We start from the raw sequence: 22,189 nt of genomic DNA on the forward strand, positions 1-22,189 counted from the left end.
TAAAGAAAAACCGAAATGGAGGAAGGAGGATGGGGTAGAGTAGCAGAAACCCTTTCTCCCTCCCTTTCTCACAGTAGCTAGAGAGGTAATAGAGAGGTAGAATAGCAGAGACGTTCCCTTCTGACAGTGGTGTCTCTAAGGAATAGAAACGATAGCAAAGATTCTCCTCCCTCAGGGCAGCCAGGAGACTCTGGCCCTGATTCAGGAAAATAATAAATGCAAAATCAATGAGACTTAAGCATCCAATTAAGTGCTTTCTTCAATCAGGGCCTCTGTAGGGCAGAGAACACAGAAAGGGCCACCTTCCTCACCCTCCCTCTGCAGCTAGAGGGCAGAGGAGCTTCAAATGTATTAGACACCTGCTAACTAGAAGCTTATATGAAAGAGGGAATCCCTTATGTGCATTCAAGGAGAATATTCTGTTCAAAATTCCAGCACTCTGCTTTTTGGACCCACCTCTGCCCCAACTATCACACCTACCTGTACTTGGCAAGTTTAATTATCCGGCTAGTGGAAGTCTATTAATATAGACCCTAACTTAATATAATCAGCAACTGAATGATTTTATAAATATGCTGGACTACTTATTGGCTGAGCTTGCAAAGGCCTTACACTAAATTTGACAGCATTTTTCTGTTAGCCTGTCAGTATATCCATCTGTCTGTAACATGATTGTCTTTGAATGCCCCATCCAATCAATTCCAAAATTTCAGGTAATGTTCTAGGTATTAATGGCCTGAACCCTACTGATTTTGGGGAAAATTAGAAAATCAAAATGGGAGGCACACGAAGCCCCTCTTGAGCACAGCTACAGACTCAAGCACCTTTACAACTGTCTATAGATCAAACAACTGGTTGATGGCACCCATTACCACCTTCCAACATAACAATATCCATCTAATCTCGGCTCATCCTCCCAATAGAGTTTAACATGTTGGAGTGAAGTAATTCACAGGCTCAGACAGAAAGAAGAATAGTGGGGAGGGAGAATGTATGGGGTTCCATGGGAGAAAGGGGCATGCACACAACCCTTGGCATGCAGGGGTGGGGGAATGGGGCACAAAGTCTTTGGAATGGAGGGGAGTTGGAAGGAGGAGGCAGAGCCCTTGGAATGGTGGAGAAGAGGAAAATGGAGGAAAGGAAGTAATGAGAATTCAGAGTCCCTGCCATGGGGGAGAAGAGGAGACACTGCTGAAGGGGGAGAGGGAAATGGGGTAACACACAAAACTCCTTCCATGAAGAAGGGGAATGGGGGAGCTTGGCATGGGAGGAGGGGGATGGGTGAGAGTGGGAGGAAGATGGAATGAAGCACAAAGAACCCTGACAGCCCTGCTCACAAACCGGGAAGGATTAGTAGGGGAAGCAAAAGTGGATGGGAACCTGGGTGGCAGTGACCATAAGTTGGTTGAGTTCAGGATCCTGACACAGATAAGAAAGGTAAGCAGCAGGATACGGACCCTGGACTTCAGGAAAGCAGACTTCGACTCCCTCAGGGAACGGATGGGTAGGATCCCCTGGGGGACTAACATGAAGGGGAAAGGAGTCCAGGAGAGCTGGCTGTATTTCAAGGAATCCCTGTTGAGGTTACAGGGACAAACCATCCCGATGTGACGAAAGAATAGTAAGTATGGCAGGCGACCAGCTTGGCTTAACGGTGAAATCCTAGCAGATCTTAAGCATAAAAAAGAAGCTTACAAGAAGTGGAAGGTTGGACATATGACCAGGGAAGAGTATAAAAATATTGCTCGGGCATGTAGGAATGAAATTAGGAGGGCCAAATCGCACCTGGAGCTGCAGCTAGCGAGAGATGTTAAGAGTAACAAGAAGGTTTTCTTCAGGTATGTTGGCAACAAGAAGAAAGCCAAGGAAAGTGTGGGCCCCTTAATGAATGAGGGAGGCAACCTAGTGACGGAGGATGTGGAAAAAGCTAATGTACTCAATGCTTTTTTTGCCTCTGTCTTCACGAACAAGGTCAGCTCCCAGACTGCTGTGCTGGGCATCACAACATGGGGAATAGATGGCCAGCCCTCTGTGGAGAAAGAGGTGGTTAGGGACTATTTAGAAAAACTGGACGTGCACAAGTCCATGGGGCCGGATGAGTTGCATCCGAGAGTGCTAAAGGAACTGGCGGCTGTGATTGCAGAGCCATTGGCCATTATCTTTGAAAACTCGTGGCGAACGGGGTAAGTCCCGGATGACTGGAAAAAGGCTAATGTAGTGCCAATCTTTAAAAAAGGGAAGGAGGAGGATCCTGGGAACTACAGGCCAGTAAGCCTCACTTCAGTCCCCGGAAAAATCATGGAGCAGGTCCTCAAAGAATCAATCCTGAAGCACTTACATGAGAGGAAAGTGATCAGGAACAGTCAACATGGATTCACCAAGGGAAGGTCATGCCTGACCAATCTAAATCGCCTTCTATGATGAGATTACTGGTTCTGTGGATGAAGGGAAAGCAGTGGATGTATTGTATCTTGACTTTAGCAAAGCTTTTGACATGGTCTCCCACAGTATTCTTATCAGCAAGTTAAGGAAGTATGGGCTGGATGAATGCACTATAAGGTGGGTAGAAAGCTGGCTAGATTGTCGGGCTCAACGGGTAGTGATCAATGGCTCCATGTCTAGTTGGCAGCCGGTGTCAAGTGGAGTGCCCCAGGGGTCGGTCCTGGGGCCGGTTTTGTTCAATATCTTCATAAATGATCTGGAGGATGGTGTGGATTGCACTCTCAGCAAATTTGTGGATGATACTAAACTGGGAGGAGTGGTAGATACGCTGGAGGGGAGGGATAGGATACAGAGGGACCTAGACAAATTGGAGGATTGGGCCAAAAGAAATCTGATGAGGTTCAATAAGGATAAGTGCAGGGTCCTGCACTTAGGACGGAAGAACCCAATGCACAGCTACAGACTAGGGACCGAATGGCTAGGCAGCAGTTCTGCGGAAAAGGACCTAGGGGTGACAGTGGACGAGAAGCTGGATATGAGTCAGCAGTGTGCCCTTGTTGCCAAGAAGGCCAATGGCATTTTGGGATGTATAACTAGGGGCATAGCGAGCAGATTGAGGGACGTGATCGTCCCCCTCTATTCAACATTGGTGAGGCCTCATCTGGAGTACTGCGTCCAGTTTTGGGCCCCACACTACAAGAAGGATGTGGATAAATTGGAGAGAGTCCAGCGAAGGGCAACAAAAATGATTAGGGGTCTAGAACACATGACTTATGAGGAGAGGCTGAGGGAACTGGGATTGTTTAGTCTGCAGAAGAGAAGAATGAGGGGGGGGATTTGATAGCTGCTTTCAACTACCTGAGAGGTAGTTCCAGAGAGGATGGTTCTAGACTATTCTCAGTGGTGGAAGAGGACAGGACAAGGAGTAATGGTCTCAAGTTGCAGTGGGGGAGGTTTAGGTTGGATATTAGGAAAAACTTTTTCACTAGGAGGGTGGTGAAACACTGGAATGCATTGCCTAGGGAGGTGGTAGAATCTCCTTCCTTAGAAGTTTTTAAGGTCAGGCTTGACAAAGCCCTGGCTGGGATGATTTAATTGGGTATGGGTCCTGCTTTTGAGCAGGGGGTTGGACTAGATGACCTCCTGGAGGTCCCTTCCAACCCTGATATTCTAGGATTCTATTCTATGATCCTATGACAGGGGACAGATTGTGGGTACCTGGTATGGCGGGACACATACAGCCCCTGACCTGGGAAGCAAGGAAGTCAGACAGAACCCCTACCATGGAGGGGAATGGAGGACATGAGGGGGTGGTGAGAACAGCGGTGTACACAGAGCCACTAGTATGGGAGGAGGAGAGAATGTGGGACCCTGCTATAGGAAGATGAGGGGGACACAATCTCTAGCAGGAGAGAATGTGGGGGCAGTTGCAGGAAATTCCTAAAAAAATGGGGGATGGGACTGTAGCACACAGTGAGCTTTTGTGGGGGTGCAGGAAACAGAGGAATTCAAAGAACCTCTGGGGTGTGCAATAAGCTTGGTCTACACAAGCTATGAAGTGTACAACCATCTACTTAAATTCCTAGAACATTTCATCATCAACTCCAGCACAAGGGCAAATGCGGGGCACTGGGAGTAGTCTGAAACATCAAGAACACTTTCAGTTGCTATTCAGCCCTGAGCACTGATGATAAAAAAGTTATCAATAAAAGCAAGAGCTGGAGGAAAAAGTAATATGAAAAAGGAATTATTTAAAATATTAAAGTAACTAACCAGAAACTGCCTGTGAAGAAAAATCACAGCAGGTGACACCAAGATCATGTCCTTTTTCATTGTACAAGCATCTCATTTTATCATCCCAAATGGTTAAATCTCCACATGATGATCCAGTGACAAAGAGATTTCCATTAGGAGAAAACGCACATGCCATCAAGGAACCATCCTTAACGCTCCCAGATCTGAAAAGCAAGAGAATAAAGGATTGAGTTTAGGGAATGTAATACTCTGAAGTTTTGATCTCTAACTGCCGTATGATATAGAAAAAATAGTGAAAAACTGAACTGTTTCTAAATATGGAGCTTAAAAAGTGTAATAAAAAAGGACAGAAGATGACAAACTGTACAAACAGATGTGAAATAAGCACATATATAACATATGCACAGCGATTTACTCTCTGACCACAGAAGGAGAATAGGAGATGTTACCCCAAGGCAATATTCTGATTCAGTAATAAAATGAGCCCTGAACTAAAGCCCACCCTCATGGATTTAGTATTCCCAAGAGGAGGATACTGAGCAAATTACAACTCAGACATTTATCTAAATCAAAGATTAACATGCAACCATCACAACAGAGACTTAAATATACATAAACAGAAAATCACATTTATGAACTAGATAAGTTTCAGTCTGTCAGATCTGGGTTTTACTCCTCCAAAAACTCAAGCATAGATCCATATTATGTGTCTAAGAGACTAATATTTTCCGGTTTAGGACATGGGACCATTGCTGAACAACAGAAATGCAAGAAAAGAACTGATTTCTATTTTTTTAATCTCTTTTAAATAAAGTCAGTCTGAAGGATTTTTTTTTATTTATTTTTTTTTAAATTATTCTCAGCCTGAGGTTTTGTATGCCAAGTTTTAGTTAGGAACGAATTTGTACAACTCGCTTAAAAAAATATCTCTAGCAAAATAGGAGTTTATAGTGGATATGCAGGTTTGTTTTGCCTTCTTTCTAATGTCCAGCCATTAGCTCATATTTAATTAGTGGAGTGTCCCATCAACTGGCTGCACTCAGTGAGCCTACCTGATCCAAAGCCCAATGAAGTCAATGGAAAGTCTCTCATTGGCTTCCATGCTCTCTAGAACAGGCTCCAAGTTAGAAAATGGTGGACCACAAGCAACAATTCTATCCCGTGAGACAAAATTCAGTTTATCCATCTATTCAGTATGGATTACTGTATTGTGGGATAGTTGGTGGTTTTCTTTTGTGGATTACAGTTTTAATTATTTTCAGAAGTGCCAAGAGTTAGGCATCTCTTGTGGTTTTACAAATATAAATTAATCAATGAAATGGCTCTTCTCTCTCTCTAAACACAGACATAAGAGCTACACTAAGCTATTCTTACCTAAAAGGAACACTTGTGTGTATATATATACACATATCTCTTCCTACTGTATCTTCCACTGCATGCATCCGATGAAGTGGGTTTTAGCCCACGAAAGCTAACGCTCAAAAGATTTGTTAGTCTCTAAGGTGCCACAAGTACTCCTCATTCTTTTTACTCCTACAGTCTAACATGGCTACCACTCTGAAACCTTTTTCCATATTATATCCTTAACCGTAGCATCATGAATACTAACACAAATACACTCCCCCCTCCCCCACCTCTTTATAACTGCCATTCACTTTTCTCAATGCCAGCTAAAACGGAGACACCCTTCTTTTCTCCAGGAAAAGATCTAGTCAACTGTTTCTTTGCAAATGCTTATGTCACTTACTGGATCTTTTCTGAGGGACAGTAACTTAGCCATAACAATGGATACAAATCAGTTACACATACAGCATTCAAAGTGTGGTAATTTAAAGGTAAAGCAAACAGTTGATAAAAGACAGTTACCTTTTTCGTAACTGGTGTTCTTCAAGATGTGTTGCTCACGTCCATTCACGTTACGTGTGAGTGCTCGCCACATACACCGGTGCCGGAAGTTTTTCCCTCAGCAGTATCCATAGGGGAGCAGCTCTGGTGCCCTCCGCATGGCCTGGTATAAGGGGCACCACCGGCTCCCCCCACCCTCAGTTCCTTCTTGCCGGGAACTCCGACAGTGGGGAAGGAGGGTGGGTCATGGAATGGACGTGAGCAATGTATCTCGAAGAACACCAGTTATGAAAAAGGTAACTGCTTGCTCATGTCCATTCATGTTAGGTGACTCCCAAGCAGTACCACCAGAGGCGGATAGAAGTTCATGGACGTGAAGACTGTAACACAGCTCTGCCAAACCCAGTGTCATCTCTGGCCTGCTGGGTGATGGCATAGTGTGGCGTGTTCGTATGCACCGAAGACCACGACGCGGCCCTGCAAAAGTCCTGGATAGGAAGGTGTGCCAGGAAGGCCACTGAGAACGCTTGAGCTCTAGTTGAGTGGTCCTTCACAATAGGCGGCCGCTGGACCCGTGCCTGCACATAACAGGACTGGATGCAGGAAGTAATCCAGTTGGAGATCTTCTGAGAGGACACCAGCAGGCTCTTAATCCTATCCATTGTTGTGATGAAGAGCTGGGTTGACCTGTGAAAGGGTTTGGTACGTTCCACGTAGAACGCCAAGGCACGCAGAACATCCAGGGTGTGCAACTGCCTCTCCTCAGCAGACAAGTGCAGCTTAGGACAGAACACCAGGAAACAAATGTCCTGATTGACATGGAAAGAGGACACCACCTTTGGCAGAAAGGTTGGATGGGATCGCAGATGAACCTTGTCCTTGAAGGATACCGTATACGGTGGCTCCACGGTCAGGGCTTTCAACTCTGACACTCGTCTGGCTAATGTAAATGCTACAAGGAAGGCAACTTTCCACAACAGGTAGGAGAGGGGACAAGAGCCCATAGGCTCGAAGGGCAGACATGTGAGCCTGGCGAGGATCAGATTGAGGTCCCATTGAGGGACCGGGTTCCGAACCAGTGGGAAGAGCCTCTCCAGGTTCTTTAGGAACCTGACCGACATTTAGTGCAAGAAGACCGATTTCCCCTGTACGCTTGGGTGAAAAGCCAAGATGGCCGCTAGATGCACCTTAATAGAAGACAGGGCTTGGCCCTGGTTCTTTAGGTGGACCAGGTAGTCTAGGATAGACTGCAAGGGTGAATGCATCTGGGAGATGCTATGTTCCGATGCCCAGTAGGAGAACCTCTTCCACTTTATCAGGTAAGTCACTCTAGTGGAAGGCTTTCTACTCTCCAGGCTGTACCTGATCAGAGCAGCTCCGTTCCTCTGGATTCAGCCACATAGCATCCACGCCGCGAGGCGGAGGAAGGCAAGGCTTAGCAGTAGACGGGCTGTGATCCTGCGACAGGAGGTCCAGGCAGTTGGGGAGCGACCAGGGGGCAGCTACTGCCAGATCCATCAGTGTGGTGAAACAGTGTTGACCTGGCCACGCCAGGACAATCATGATGACCCGTGCTCTGTCCCTCTTGATCTTTGAGAGGGCCCTACTGATTAGCGGAATCAGTGGGAATGTGTACATCAGGTCTCCTGACCACGACAGGAGCAGAACTGATAACACTTCCTGTTCCATATGGTGGCAAATAAGTCCACTCGGGGAGTTCCCCACCTCTAGAAGAGCATCTGGACCACCTCCGGATGGAACAACCACTCATAATGAGAGATGAAGGACCTGCTAAGGCGATTCACAAGCGTATTCTTCATGCCAGGGAGGTGGTAGGCGGATTGCATGCTGGATGCGGAAGTCCCACAGACAGAATGCCTCTTGGCAGAGAGCTGACGAGCACGCTCCCCCTTGCCTGTTGATGCAGAACATCAAGGCCATGTTGTTCGTCAGCACCCATACCACTTTGCCCATGAGGTGCAGCAGGAAGACCCCAGAGGCCAATCAGACTGCCGTGAGCTCTTTGACGTTTATGTGCAATGCCAGCTCCTCTGGGGACCATGTCCCTTGGGTCCGCATCTTGCCAAGGTGTGCCCCCCAGGCAAGGTTGGAGGCATCGGAAATCAGGGAGACCAAGGGGCATGGATTGTCTAATGGTACTCCACGTAAGACTGCGCTCAATCAACCACCTCAGAGAAGTAAGTAACTTTGGTGGAATTGTGATGACCCTGTCTAGGTGATCTTTGGATGGGGAACAGACTGTTGTAGGCCAGTGCTGGAGGGGCCGGAGCCTGAACCTCGCGTGGAGAGCAACGTAAGTTCACACTGCCATGTGGCCTAGTAGCAGACCCAGGCCGTGGTGAGAGGGAACACAGAGTCTGGTAAGGAGATTCACCATATGCCGGAACCTGTCTTGTAGCAGAAAGGCTCTTGAACAGATGGAGTCGAGTACTGCTCCGATGAACTCTATCCTCTGTACTGGAACTAATGTTGATTTTTCCTCGTTTATCAACAGGCCCAGGGCGTGGCACATGCTTGCAGTATTGTGACATTGGACTGGACCTGGAGCAGCCCTTGACCAGCCAGTGGTCAAGATACAGATAAACCTGAATACCTTGACGTCTGAGGTAAGCTGCCACCACTGACATACACTTGGTCAACACCCTCGATGCCGTTGCCAGCCCAAATGGGAGCACTGCAAACTGGTAGTGAGCGGAGCCTATCGTGAAATGGAGAGAGCATCTGTGCCCATCAAATATCGCTATGTGGAAATATGCATCCTTCAAATCGAGGGCAGTGTACCAGTCTCCTGGATCCAGGGAAGGGATGATGGAGGCCAGGGAGACCATGCGGAACTTCAACTTCTTGAGATATCTGTTGAGGTCTTGCAGGTCCAGAATGGGTCTTGGACCCCCTTTGGCCTCTGGAATCCAGAAAGTAATTGGAGTAAAACCCATTGCCCCTGTGGTGTACAGGGACTTCCTCCACAGCTCCCACCAGCAAAAGGCCTTGTACCTCTTGCCAAAGCAGGTTCTGGCGAGAGGGGTCCCTGAAGAGGGAAAGGGAGGGAGTGGTGAGGGGATGAGAAATAAACTGGAGGACATAACCCTGAGCCACAGTACTTAGGACCCATTGGTCCATACTTATAGAGGCTCAAGCAGGGAGGAAAGGGGACAGGCGGTTGAAGAAACAGTGGAAAGCAGATCTGGACAAATAGGTTTGCCAAAGCAAGGAACATTCCAGCACCGTCACTGGTGGTAAGAAAGAACTGAGGGTGGGGGGAGCCGGCGTTGCACTTTATACCACTCCAGAGGGCACCAGAGCCAGTCTCCTATGGATACAACTGAGGGAAAAACTTCCAGCACTAGTGCATGTGGCAAGCACACACACCTAAGGTGAATGGACATGAGCAAGCACTTGAAGAAGAATTAAAGCTATCAAAAGGCTTAAGAAAACTGCATTTGGGCTTCTAGATATGGAGGTTTAATAATAAAATAAAAATGAATAATACTTCACACTCTAATAGCATCTTCACAAGACTTTATGAAGTTAAGTGTACCAAAGACAAACTAAAAGGTAATCCAGTCACACAAACAGACTTGATTAAGATTTTTCGGTTTCCCTTGCAGCAGTTAATGACAGAACACCTAAAACTGTGAGAGGAGCATTCTTCTCTGTACTCTCCTTTAACCATTAGTAAGGCCATCAAATGCTGCAGGAGAAACAAAGGACCATAGACCTTGCATTTGGCAGGTAATTAAAGGATGAAATTATTTTCAGCTATTTTTCTCTAAGCTATATTTCTTTGTAATTTTAACTGCACATATTAGGCCCCATTTTTATAGAAGTTTGAGATCAATGCACATTTGTGTGCACGCAATTGTGCATGCAAATGCCCAATTTGAGAATGGAACTACACACAGTTGCCAAAAAAAAAAAAAAAAGAAAGCGCAATTGCAATAAAAGCCACACAAGCAGTTGGCCCTCCAGGCCTTAAAGTTGAATCTGCAAAGGCAAAAAATGGGCTTTTGTTCTTTTTTGCCTCTGTATGATTTGTAAAAGCAGCCTACAAAGGAGTTTTTTGTTTGACTTTAAATTGTTCGGATTGCTTTTTACATTATAAATTCAGCTTGGAAGATACTGATGACCGGAGAAAGCACAATGGTGACATCACATACGTTAAGAGTATGAAAGTAATTGAGAAGGGAAAGGATTTTTAGTGATAATGTTTTTAACTGGTTTTGTTAACATCCACTTAACTTCTGAATAAACTAAACTTTTATTAAAAATTCAATGCTTTCATCCTTCAGAGCTCACAATAAACATGCTCCGAGATCTCTCATTGGTCCACTGAGCAAAGTGAGATTTGACATTCCTAATTTTTCTAAATTATAGGCAATTTTAAAAAAAAAACCACACTCTTCAAGCCTTCTGTATGCATTATAAAGAAGCAAGAAATGGCTAAAGCCCACTTTAAAAAAAATGTATATGTCAACCTTTACATGTATAGGATTTCAGACATTTAAAAAATATTCAGTTTTGTAAAGTTTTCCAATTCACCTCTAAGTCACTATGACGAAGGCAACAGGAAGCTAATCCACTCATGCAGTAACACTTCTACAACAGGTAAAAGACAGGTTTTGCCTACACAAGCTGCTAATTCACTCATCTTGCTGTCCAGAAGCAGCAGAATGTTAATTAAATGTTCTCCAGGTACCCTTCTTTTCACAAAAAGCCCTAAGAAATGTGCTAAACCCACAGGGCTTTTTAGTGCAAAAACAGGAAGAACTAGTCAGGACAATGAAGAAATGAAGGAAGCCTTTATTAAATTTCTAACTCCAGGGTCAAAACTTGCAGTCCCTCTCTAAATTCAAACAACATTTTCCCAAAATACAGACTACAGGATTTGGCCCAGAAAGTTAATTATCTATATCTCTGGACAAACTGGATAAATCCTCAATAAAATCTTTTAAAAAATGTACATTTCACTGTAAACAGAATCACTGAAAAAAGGCCATTTCCCATCCTTATTTTTGTAAATAATTAGTTGCTCATGAATAGCAGGCCAAATCCTGTCCCCACATCCCTTACTGATTTCAGTGGTAGTTTTAGATGTGCAAAGAAAAGAAGGATCAGGTCTGCTATTTGTACCATTCAACTTAATTCAATTGAAGTATGCCTTCTGCAAGTGGTAATTGGGAGGGATAGCCATCCTTTGATGGCCAAAAATCTGGGGTTTCACCTCTGAAAAGGCTTATAACTCTTCAACCCTAGATAAAAAAAACCAACAGCAATCCACAATAAATAAACTGGAACACTATTCTATAAGCAAAAGATAGAGGGCAGGGGGAGGAGATAAATAGTGGACATTTTAAATATACTGCTTACAAAATATCCTTTTCCAGCTTCATTTGTGTAATAAACTATAATACAATACAGCATACCATTATACTATGTATGTTTAGAACTAGATTTTAATCTGAATTATGCAATACAATACAAAAAGGGTAATACACAAGCATACATTTCCTAAAGTGTATTCTACTCTCGCAAGTAAAAAGGTATGAAAAGTGTATAAGTAATCTGCTAACTTATGACAATACACTAATGTATAAACGAAAGGAATTTTTATTATTATTTCTTAAATAAATGTAATATGTTGACTGTCTCATTAATCAAATCTGACACAGCCCCAATTTGTAGTCTCATTGTCCCTTATTCCCAGTTGCCATAAATCAATTCTATTGAAGGAGTATGATGTATGCAATAAATGACAAGTCCTGATCACAAAGGAATCAGGATTTGGCCCTAGAAGAGCTGGGCTAAAACAACAGTTAAATCAAATATTGCATATCCAAGATGCCATCTAATTTTTCATACTAACCAAATATAGCTGTGGCATTTGAAGTGTTGAGATTTTATCCATCTTAGTTCCTTCTTCCATACCTCTATGGGCCCAATTTCCTCTTCTCTGTGTTAGGCAATGTGGTGGTAAAAATGCATTATCCATGTCTACAGTACAATTTCCACCACAGATATACTACCAGTGGAGTAGTATACTGGTGAATTATACTTTTGCCAGTGTAAACAAGGCCTAAAGACTTGATCCTGAGAGGTGTTAACTAGTACAGCTCTCAGTAAAGTCAGCAGGAGCTCAGCACCTGTGATGATCAGGCCATAAGAATGTTATATTTCCAAAATGCCTTCTTAGTTATTATCAGTAAAATTTGGTATTTACCTGTACAATTTCAATGACTGCACATTCCAGAGAACAATGCTACCATCAGCTGCACCGGAAACTAGGTAAGCAGAGTCAGGGGAAAATCGGCAGATTCTTACAGGGCTGCCACGGGGCTGCTTCAGCACTGCCAGCGTCTGACCATTATGAGTATTCCACAGCATCGTGGTACCATCTGTCGAACATGAAGCTAAAATATGTCCAGAAGGAGAAAAGCAGCAGCAGTGGACAGCATAAGTGTGACCTTTTAATGGTGAGTAGGGAAGTTCAGTAAAGTTGTTTAAAGAATAGAGGCGGATTGTTTTGTCCAGGGAGCAAGTAGCCAAGCAGGAAGAGGAGAAGGCACAATAGTTGACATCATCACTGTGATCAGCTAAGGTATGAATTAGTTTTACCATTGTATCTGCTTTAAACCAAGTTACCTGAAATTAAAAAAAAATACAGTTAATACATTTATCTTAGTTCTTCTACTTTAAAAATGACATACAGATTGTTTCCATTCAGCCAGCTACCAAATAGCTAACCAAATAAATAAATGTCCATTTCAAGAGGCAGTTTATATTCATTCAAGGTTTATTTTTGCCTCCACTAAAGTCAATGGGAGCTATGCCACTGACTTCAACAAGAACATGATCAGGTCTTTATAAGTTAATTACAGGGTGAAAATTTAAATTTGTACAGTAAAAACTACATTTTGAAATAAATACAACAGCTGAGCCCAGTCTTTTTTTTAAAGGAAGTGAGAGGAAATTAGTTTGAGACTACCCCAAAACTTGTCTTAACATAATTAATGAATGCACAGAGTGGTTTCACAGTCTCCTTTGCTGACATTCACATCCTCACTGTGACTGAATCTGCTGCAAATGGGCATTGTAAAAGAAGCTGATCAATCTAATGATTTACCACACATATAGCATGTTGAGAAGAAACACTTTTTACTTTATGGAATGAGATCCAAGTTTAAAACCAAGAGACCTTAATTAGGACCACCTCTGGAGTGGGTCACTTTATTTTCCTACACTACTTTTAAATGAAAGAGTGGATTCAAATTTATTTTCCATCACAGATGGGTAGGCGAAATTGCACCAGGTCTGATATTAAATCATTTTCTCTAATTTGGAACTCTGTCTGATTCCATACCATCTACATTCGTTCCATAGATGTCTATCATGAAAAGATGTCCACAGAAAGCCAAATATGGCTCTTTGTTGCACCAAACTACAGTTGCAGTAAGGTTGCATTTTATATAATAGCGATCAAAATCTGACCTGACATCTTTTATCACAATAGTTTATTATCTTGAATAAATGTATTACTGTACTTTATTAATCTGCCTGAAAAAGAGCGTAAAAGTCCTGCAGGCTGTATTATGTTAACCTTTTGTAGTTTTATTTTCTTATTTGTACACAATAGTGCCTAGAGCAGTGGCAGGCAACCTGCGGCCCGTCGAGGCAATCTGCTGGTGGGCCACGAGATTGTTTGTTTACATTTGCACAACTGCCCGCAGCTCCCAGTGGCCATGGTTCGCTGTTCCCAGCCACTGGGAGCTGCAGGCGGCTGTGGCAGCCTGACAGCGGATTACCCTGACGGGTCGCAGGTTGCCCACCACTGGCCCAGAGACCCCAATTAGGAGCAGGGCTTCATTGTTCTAGGTAGTATATAAACAGAGTAAAAGTCAGTCTCTATCCCAAATAACTTACAAACTCACTTAAAGGGAAACAGTAAAAAGATAATGAATTTAATTGGCCCATTATGTGTAGAAATAAATGGTTTTGAGGATATGGGGGGGTGTTTTTAATATAAATAAGATAATATATTTGTTCACTTCCTATGTTTAAGTTTTCTTAAGTTCATTGTAAACTATTATGGCCAAATTTTTCAAAAGTGACTAGTGATTTTTAGCACCTCAGTTTTTCTGTGCCCAACTTGAGAGCCTTAAATGAGCCTGATTTTCAGTCACTTTTAAAAATCTTAGTGTTATTAATACTGGTGAATTTTATAGATACTCTACCTGTTTCTGATCTCATTTACTGAAGTCACTGATATTACAGCAGGATAAATGAGATCAGATTCAGGAATGAAACATTAAGGGCGTAATACAAAAGATAATGGTTATAAATTCACAGCATCCATCCACTCTTTTTATCCACTATGAACTCAATCACATGAGATGCTCAGCTACCTCAACTCCCACTGACATCCAGGGGAGTGGAGGTTAGTCATCATATGAAGGATCAGAACAGACAGTACAGCTGTATTAATATTCTATTACAAAATGTTTTCTATCATACATCAGCCTCATCTTAGTGGTGAAAACAGTCTTTTTTTTTTTTTAAACTAGACTAACATATCCTATCTGGTTTCTCCATACGACCTTTTTTACTCTTCTAAAGGGTTAGCTTTAAAATGATCAGTGGGTAAAGCTAATAAGGAAGCAGGTATCAAGTTTCCTACTGGAAACTGCTCTGAGCTTCGAAAAAAAATGTATTATTCCAGCAATAAATTATATCTTGCAAGTCATATAGCATTTATAAAAATATAGCCTATTAAAAATAGTACCACTTTCTTGGGTCTTTAAATCAATGCACCCGCATCTCTCCAATAAAATATACTGCACTGTTTGGATGTTATATTTAGTGCTGTTATCCAAAAGAACCAACTTAGGTTGAGCAGTCAGGTGAGAGTAAGAAACTCTCACCTACAGAACACCAGCCAACACCAAAGCTCCTGAGGATGCAGGAGCACAAAGCCAGAGATAGCTTTATAGGTCTCAGGCTTCTTGTGCTGTGCATGTTCCAGACGGAAGGGCCCCATACTGTTGCCCTTTTGTTCTGGTTTAACCAGCTCAAAGGAACTTAGGGGTAACCATGATTTGGGCCATTTGTCTGTAAAGTGATGTTTGCAAATCTCATATGCTCTCAGACATCCTCAGGTCAGATCCAGGAACTGAGAAAGCACAAGACTATGCAAAATCTAAACCGCGGCAAACTCACCAGGAAATGCCAGACTAGCAGAAAACACACCATAGCTATAATGGGAAATGTAAACAGACAGTGGGAATAATGAAGGCAGAAGCAATTGGTACGGGTAAGTGGCAGGCTTCATAGAAGGTCACCTAGTCCAACCCCCTGCTCAAAGCAGGACCAATCCCCAATTTTTGCCCTGATCCCTATGGCCCCCTCAAGGATTGAACTCATAACCCTGGGTTTAGCAGGCCAATGCTCAAACCACTGAGCTATCACTTCCCCCCCATGTTGAATAGAGGGGAATGATCATGTCCCTCCATCTGCTGGCAATGCCCCTACTTATACAGCCCAAAATGCCATTGGCCTTTTTGGCAACAAGGGCACACTTTTGACTCATATCCAGCTTCTTGTCCACTGTAACCCCTAGCTCCTTTTCTGCAGAATTGCTGCCTAGCCATTCGATCCCTAGTCTGTAGCGGTGCATGGGATTCTTCCGTCCTAAATGCAGGACTCTGCACTTGTCCTTGTTGAACCTCATGAGAGGATTGGGCCAAAAGAAATCTGATTTGTCTAGGTCCCTCTTGATACCGGCTGCCAACTAGACATGGAGCCATTGATCACTACCCGTTGAGCCTGACGATCTAGCCAGCTTTCTGTCCACCTCACAGTCCACTCATCCAGCCCATACTTCTTTAATTTGCTGGCAAGAATACTGTGGAAGATCATGTCAAAAACTTTGCTAAAGTCAAGGAATAACACGTCTACTGCTTTCCCCTCATCCACAGAGCCAGTTATCTCATCATAGAAGGCAATTAGATTAGTCAAGCATGACTTGCTCTTGGTGAATCTATGCTGACTGTTCCTGATCACTTTCCTCTCCTCTAAGTGCTTCAGAATGGATTCCTTGAGGACCTGCTCCATGATTTTTCGAGGGACTGAGGTGAGGCTGACTGGCCTGTAGTTCCCAGGATCCTCCTCCTTCCCTTTTTTAAAGATGGGCACTATGTTAGCCTTTTTCTAGTCGTCCAGGACCTCTCCTGATCGCCATGAGTTTTCAAAGATAATGGTCAATGGCTCTGCAATCACATCCGCCAACTCCTTTAGCACTCTCGGATGCAGCGCATCTGGCCCCATGGACTTGTGCTCGTCCAGCTTTTCTAAATAGTCCCGAACCACTTCTTTCTCCACAGAGGGCTGGTCCCCTCCTCCCCATGTTGTGCTGCCCAGTGCAGCAGTCTGGGAGCTGACCTTATTTTACATTCAAAGCAGTTTGGGTTTGGTTTGCATTTTGTGAGCGAGTAAGACTCTCTATGCCTTATTAAAGCCACATGGAGAGAGCGGGGAGCCGCTGCCATTGGGGCGGGAGGGGAACCACCGCCACCGAGCTGTCTCCTGGCCCAACGCCCTTCCCTGGGCAGCGCCAGCTCCCCCGGGCTGGTGCCGCCGCGGGGCGCTCTGCTTCCAAGGCAGCGGTGACACCGCCCCCCACTAGGGCACCGCCGGTCCCAGGGCCGAGGGGTTTGCACGCGCGCCACGGGCCCACGCCAGCCCGTAGCCGGGGGGACGCGCGGGTCACGGGAGAGCAGCAGCCGCAAGGCCTCAGCGGGCGGGGAAGGCCCCACAGGAAGGACACCCCAGGCCGGCTGCGCCAGAAGCGCGGGGCCCGACCGACGCGCGAGGAACCCCAGAGCCCCGGCCGCATCACAGCCACCTCCGCGCGGGACCCCTCCCCCACCTACCTCGGCCGGGCGGCCGGGCGCGCGCCTCCGGTGCAAGTCACGTGACACGGCACCGCCCTCCCAGGTGTGACTGCGGGGGCGACAAGGGCCAGTTCCCGGCTCACCTGCGCCCACGTGACCCCGCAGCAGGGCTGGGCCGGGGCAGCAACCGAGCGAATGCCACCGCCCCGCGCTGACCACGTGGGCGGAGGCCGTCCCCTCCCAGCTGATTAGACGCAGGGGTCCTGGCCCTGAGGCGGGGCCGGGCGGGAACAGCCCGACTCTAGGAGCCGCCCCCTCTCTACCGCGGCGGATCGGTGCCTGCAGGGTGAGGGCGGGAGGAGTCTGCCCGGCCGGGGTTTAACCGAGTCATGGGGGCGGCGCGGTGGCGGTTGCATCGTGTCAGTCCCTGGTAGTCTTGCCCGGAAAACGCCCGCCGGTGCGACGGCGGAGGAGGAGGTAATAGCGGGACTGGCCCAGCTGCTGCTGGTGAGAGAGAAGAGCTGTGTGGCGCTGGAAAGCTTTTCTCGCTCACCAGCTGCAGGTGGCCCAGTAAAATCTTATTCCCTCAGCCCCCTTGTCTTTCTAATAGCCTAGGAGCAACATGGCTACAACAGCACTGCATCCAGGCAAACCCTGGGTGAAGGTCATGTCACCTCCGTGTTAAGTCAGAGCTGGTCCGGCCCTAAGCCCCATAACGATCATAGGGCCAGATCCCTTATCTAGCCGGCGAGACACTTTCACTGCTTCATGCCTGTGTCAAGCCTCCTAACTTGTTTGAATTAGACCATGTCATTCAGAAAGACATCCCATCTTCATTTATAGACTCCCCCCTGAGAGGGAATCTCTCACTTCTCTTGATAAACTCTTCCAGTGATTAGTTATTGTCACAGTTTAAAAATTCGTTATTTCCAGGTTGGATTGATGTAGCTTGATTGGATCTTGCTATGCCATTGCTTGCTAAATTAAAGAGTTGATTTATAGACTCATCAATTCACTCTTTAACCTTATTTTTGATAGCTAGAAAGATTGTCCTTACCTCCATCACTTAAAGGCATGTTTTCCAGACCCTGATTCATCACTGTGGTTCGTTTCTGAACTCTTTCCAGTCTTTCAATATCTTTGTTAAAAAGGGGGTGCCAGAGCCCCTGAGAACAATAGGGCAACCTTCCTAGGTCTGTGCTATATTCCCATTTATATCAACGCATTGCTCAAGAATCTTATGTTCAATTAATTATTTCCCATGACCCATACATCTTGTTCAGGATACCGGCTCTGTCATAAATATAAAGGGATGGCTAACCACCTTTAAATCACTCCTGGCCAGAGGAAAAAACCCTTTCACCTGTAAAGGGTTAAGAAGCTAAGATAACCTCACTGGCACCTGACCAAAATGACGAAACAAGATACGTCCAAAGTGGGGGGGAAGGGTTCTCTCTGTCTGTGTGTTGCTTTTGCCAGGACCAGAGCAGGAATGCAGGTCAGAACTCCTGTAAAGGGCTAATTAGCAATCTAGTTAGATATGCGCGAGATTCTGTTTTGTTTAAATGGCTGATAAAATAAATTGTGCTGAATGGAATGTATATTCCTGTTTGTGTGTCTTTTTGTAACTTAAGGTTTTGCCTAGAGGGATTCTCTGTGTTTTGAATCTACTTACCCTGTAACATATTTACCATCCTGATTTTACAGAGGTGATTCTTATACTTTTTCTTTCATTAAAATTCTCTTTTAAGAACCGGATTGCTTTTTCATTGTTTCATCTCTAGAAACTTTAGAAAGCTGTCTCACACACACACCTCCACCTTTTTGCTGTGTGTTTGCACAATGCTCAGCACAATGGGGTCCTGCTCCATGACTGGGGATCCTATCATAGAAGATTAGGGTTTGAAGAGACCTTAGGAGGTCATCTAGTCCAATCCCCTGCTCAAGGCAGGACCAACACCAACTAAATCATCCCAGCGAGGGCTTTGTCAAGCTGGGTCTTAAAACCCCTTAAGGATGGAGATTCCACCACCTCCCTAGGTAACCCATTCCAGTGCTTCACAACCCTCCTAGTGAAATAGCGTGTGCTAATATCCAACCTAGACCTCCCCAACTGCAACGTGAGACTATTGCTACTTGTTCTGTGGTCTGCCACCACTGAGAACAGCCGAACTCCATCCTCTTTGGAACCCCCTTTCAGGTAGTTGGAGGCTGCTATCAAATTCCCCCTCACTCTTCTCTTCTGGCCAGTTCCCTCAGCCTCTCCTTGTAAGTCATGTGCAACTGCAATACAAATATCATACACAGATACATATATACACTCAGAGGATTCCATAACCTACTGTTTTACCATTTTAAAAAGATTTTTTCTAACATTATTCTCACTGTACATTCTCTATAGCTCTGTTCCAAATTTAAGAGTCTGGGCAGCTAGTAGGTTACTCTCCATCTACTCCCGTTCCTTTTAAATAATTTTATTTGGCTAGACTCTGCCCAAGGTAGAGTGAATCATGTTTACTGCCATCATCTTTATAACAGTAGAAATGTGCCATACATCATGACACCAATCTAATGGTCTTGAACACGCTTGAAACACGCTACAGACTCACTATGTTGACCTGTGGCACCGTCACAGCTAACCAAATTTCATGACGCAAGTAATTTAAGTGTCATGTTTTGAGAGAGCAATGCTGTAAGTGAAATATAATTTTTTGGTACTTACATTACATCCTCTCATCTGTTTTTTTTAAATATATTATTGATTTCTTGATAGCATTAATTTGAATAGACTAAACGGAGTTTGATAAGCATGCATTAAACTCTGCCCATATTCAGTGTATATCACTGGTATATAACTGTTTAAAGCTTTACAGTGTTTTTCTTTTACTTTACAAACATTTAAGCTTCATCCCACATGGGCAGAGTAGGTAAGTCTTATACAGAGGAGTCAAATGACACAGAGGTTCAGTAAATTGTCTAAGGTCATCTAGTGAATGATCACATTAGAACGGTAACCTGAGAACAAGAACAGAACCCAAACATGCTGAGTCAATTCCTCAGCTCTTATCTCCCTTCAGAGCACTAAACAGGACTGTGGGAAGAAAAATGTTTTAAAAGTAACCATATATTGCATGAATTCCATGTGGGGTAATTATATTTCATATGGAGGAAGCTTATCCTACATCTGCCTACTGTGGACTAGCCTGCACTTTCTGTGCAGCATGTGGTGCTAGCCAGGGTCAAACACAGGATACCAGATGAGACAGACCACAGGTGGGATTCAATATAGCAATTCATATGTTCCTATTATAGCTACCTAAAGTACCGCCCCAGTCTCAATTGCAGAATTAGTTCTTCAGCTCCTCTCGTAAAAACAATCATGTTGTATTGTTGGCATGTTCCACCACAGAAATAGCTGCACTTAAGTAGTGCCAGTTCTGTTTCCTATAAAACACTCTGACAATGATCTTACACTTTCCTCTGCAATGTATTGTGAATTAATGTCATTATTTTGCTTTTTTATTAATAACTTTACATTTTGCAGAGAGCACTATCTGCATATTTTAGTAATGAGGTTGCTAAACATGCACAAACATTGATAAGTAGAACAAATCTTCTTATAAGCTCTATATAGTAGAGATAACGGTACTGATTTCTGATATGGATAAAGCAGAAATCCTGCTAAATAACTTACTAAAACCGCTCCCTGTTCAAATGTATTTTGGACACTGTTGCTGTTTAGGTATGCTGCTTATCCACTACAACATAGCTAACACCTCTAAAAAGTTACCCAAAGATAGATAAAAATGTCACACCTTTAAAGACCACTATCTTGGGACTTTTCAGGACTTGAAATAGACGCTGCATTTCATTGGACACTATTGGGAATCTCCCTTTATCAGTGCTAGAAAGCTCTTATATCTAGCCCTGAGATATCAGATCTTAAACCTGTCACAGAAATAAAGACTGAATTATGTCTGTCCCATGCTGTAGGCCAGTGCAAGTTTTTTGAGAAATATCTCATATAGGGGAGAGAAACAAACATTTTTGTGGCTCACTGATTTCAAATGAACAGCATCGTTTTGCAGTTTCTCAGAAGTTTGGAAGTAGCAGCTATTCCAGTGAAGATGGATAGTGTGCGGGATACCTCCAGGTGATCAACAGACGTTTGTGTAATAAATAAGGGTGTTCTCATATAGGTTTCACAATGTGTATTTTATGAATTTATTTTGAAACTGTTCTGATTGAGCACAGAGGGTTTGTGTGACTAAAGATGGTATAACCTTTAACTCCATACTGATACAATGGGACAGTAGTCTCATGGACAGAAGGCAACGTCCTCCATCAGTAGTTATCACATATATGATGCGGTGACGGACTCCATCATTAATCCTTAGTTTTCTGGCAAAAACATTTTATTAAACCAAAAAAATATAAGCAGGGGGATTGAAGGAAAAAGATCCCCTGGACCAGTAGTTCTCCACATTATGAAAAAGACTGACTGCCTCTTCACAGCATGGGTGTCCCACAGATGTCTTTCCTATTGCACAGAACACCTCCCCCTCTAATAACTGTGGCAACTACTATAATCACATAAAAAAAGAATTAAGAAAATACTTATGCATTTTGTACTATATTTAATGTGATGCATTTTGCTTAATTAGGCTGGTTGATCCTCCTTGTTTCCAGCTGCTTCTATAGGTATCCAGACTCTTTGCAAAGAAGTGGTACCTGTAGAAGCAGCTGGAAAAAGGAAACAAAATCATCCTGTGCCCAGACAGTTCTTTTGTGCCAATTAGTAATTGGTCCTCAGACAACAGTTTCGGAATTGCTGCCACTGGAAATTCTCCCAACTGCTCCAGGAAAAACAGAACGAAAAAACCCCCTCAAAATTAAATTCAGGCTAAATAGGCCAAGAGATTTCCTTTGCACTCCTGTCCTTCCCTTGGTTCAAAGGAAAAGCAAGCACACACTAAAATCTCTTGCCTAAATAATAATGTATTTTTAAAAGGAAGACATTTGAAGTTAGCATGCAAAAACAAACAAAAAAAACCCCTAGTTGCGTTTTTGGTAGCAGGAAAGCACACTTACCCTTAACCTTTCCTGTCATACCTGGCTGTCCTGCTTTGTTCTATGCATACCTCACAGTGACATTTACAAGATATTATCTCTTCAAATATAAGGATTCTTGTCAATTTCACTTCACTGCCTTCATAACAAGAATAGAGTGGCAGGCACAGTGG

General features: G+C 44.0%; 1 protein-coding gene across 6 annotated transcripts in view; it reads right to left on the minus strand.

The window, feature by feature from the left end:
* WDSUB1 (WD repeat, sterile alpha motif and U-box domain containing 1) overlaps positions 1-17,159 on the minus strand; it is a 73,884-nt gene extending 56,725 nt beyond the window's left edge. For 5 of the 6 annotated variants that reach the window (XR_007359141.2, XM_048869541.2, XM_048869539.2 and 2 more), the window contains exons 1-3: positions 16,986-17,113; positions 12,281-12,702; positions 4,216-4,400 (exon numbers count right to left, since the gene is read on the minus strand). Coding sequence is in view for 5 of the 6 variants with exons in the window: in XM_048869541.2 (XP_048725498.1) it covers positions 4,216-4,400; positions 12,281-12,678 (583 nt within the window). In the remaining variant the exon portion in view is untranslated. Of the gene's footprint in view, positions 1-4,215; positions 4,401-12,280; positions 12,703-16,985 lie in introns of all 6 variants that reach the window. The other variant, XM_048869540.2, reaches the window with a different exon arrangement.
* Between the last annotated feature and the right edge of the window lie 5,030 nt (positions 17,160-22,189).

Source organism: Caretta caretta, chromosome 11, assembly GCF_965140235.1.
Source record: "Caretta caretta isolate rCarCar2 chromosome 11, rCarCar1.hap1, whole genome shotgun sequence".
NCBI classification, from domain to species: Eukaryota; Metazoa; Chordata; order Testudines; family Cheloniidae; genus Caretta; species Caretta caretta.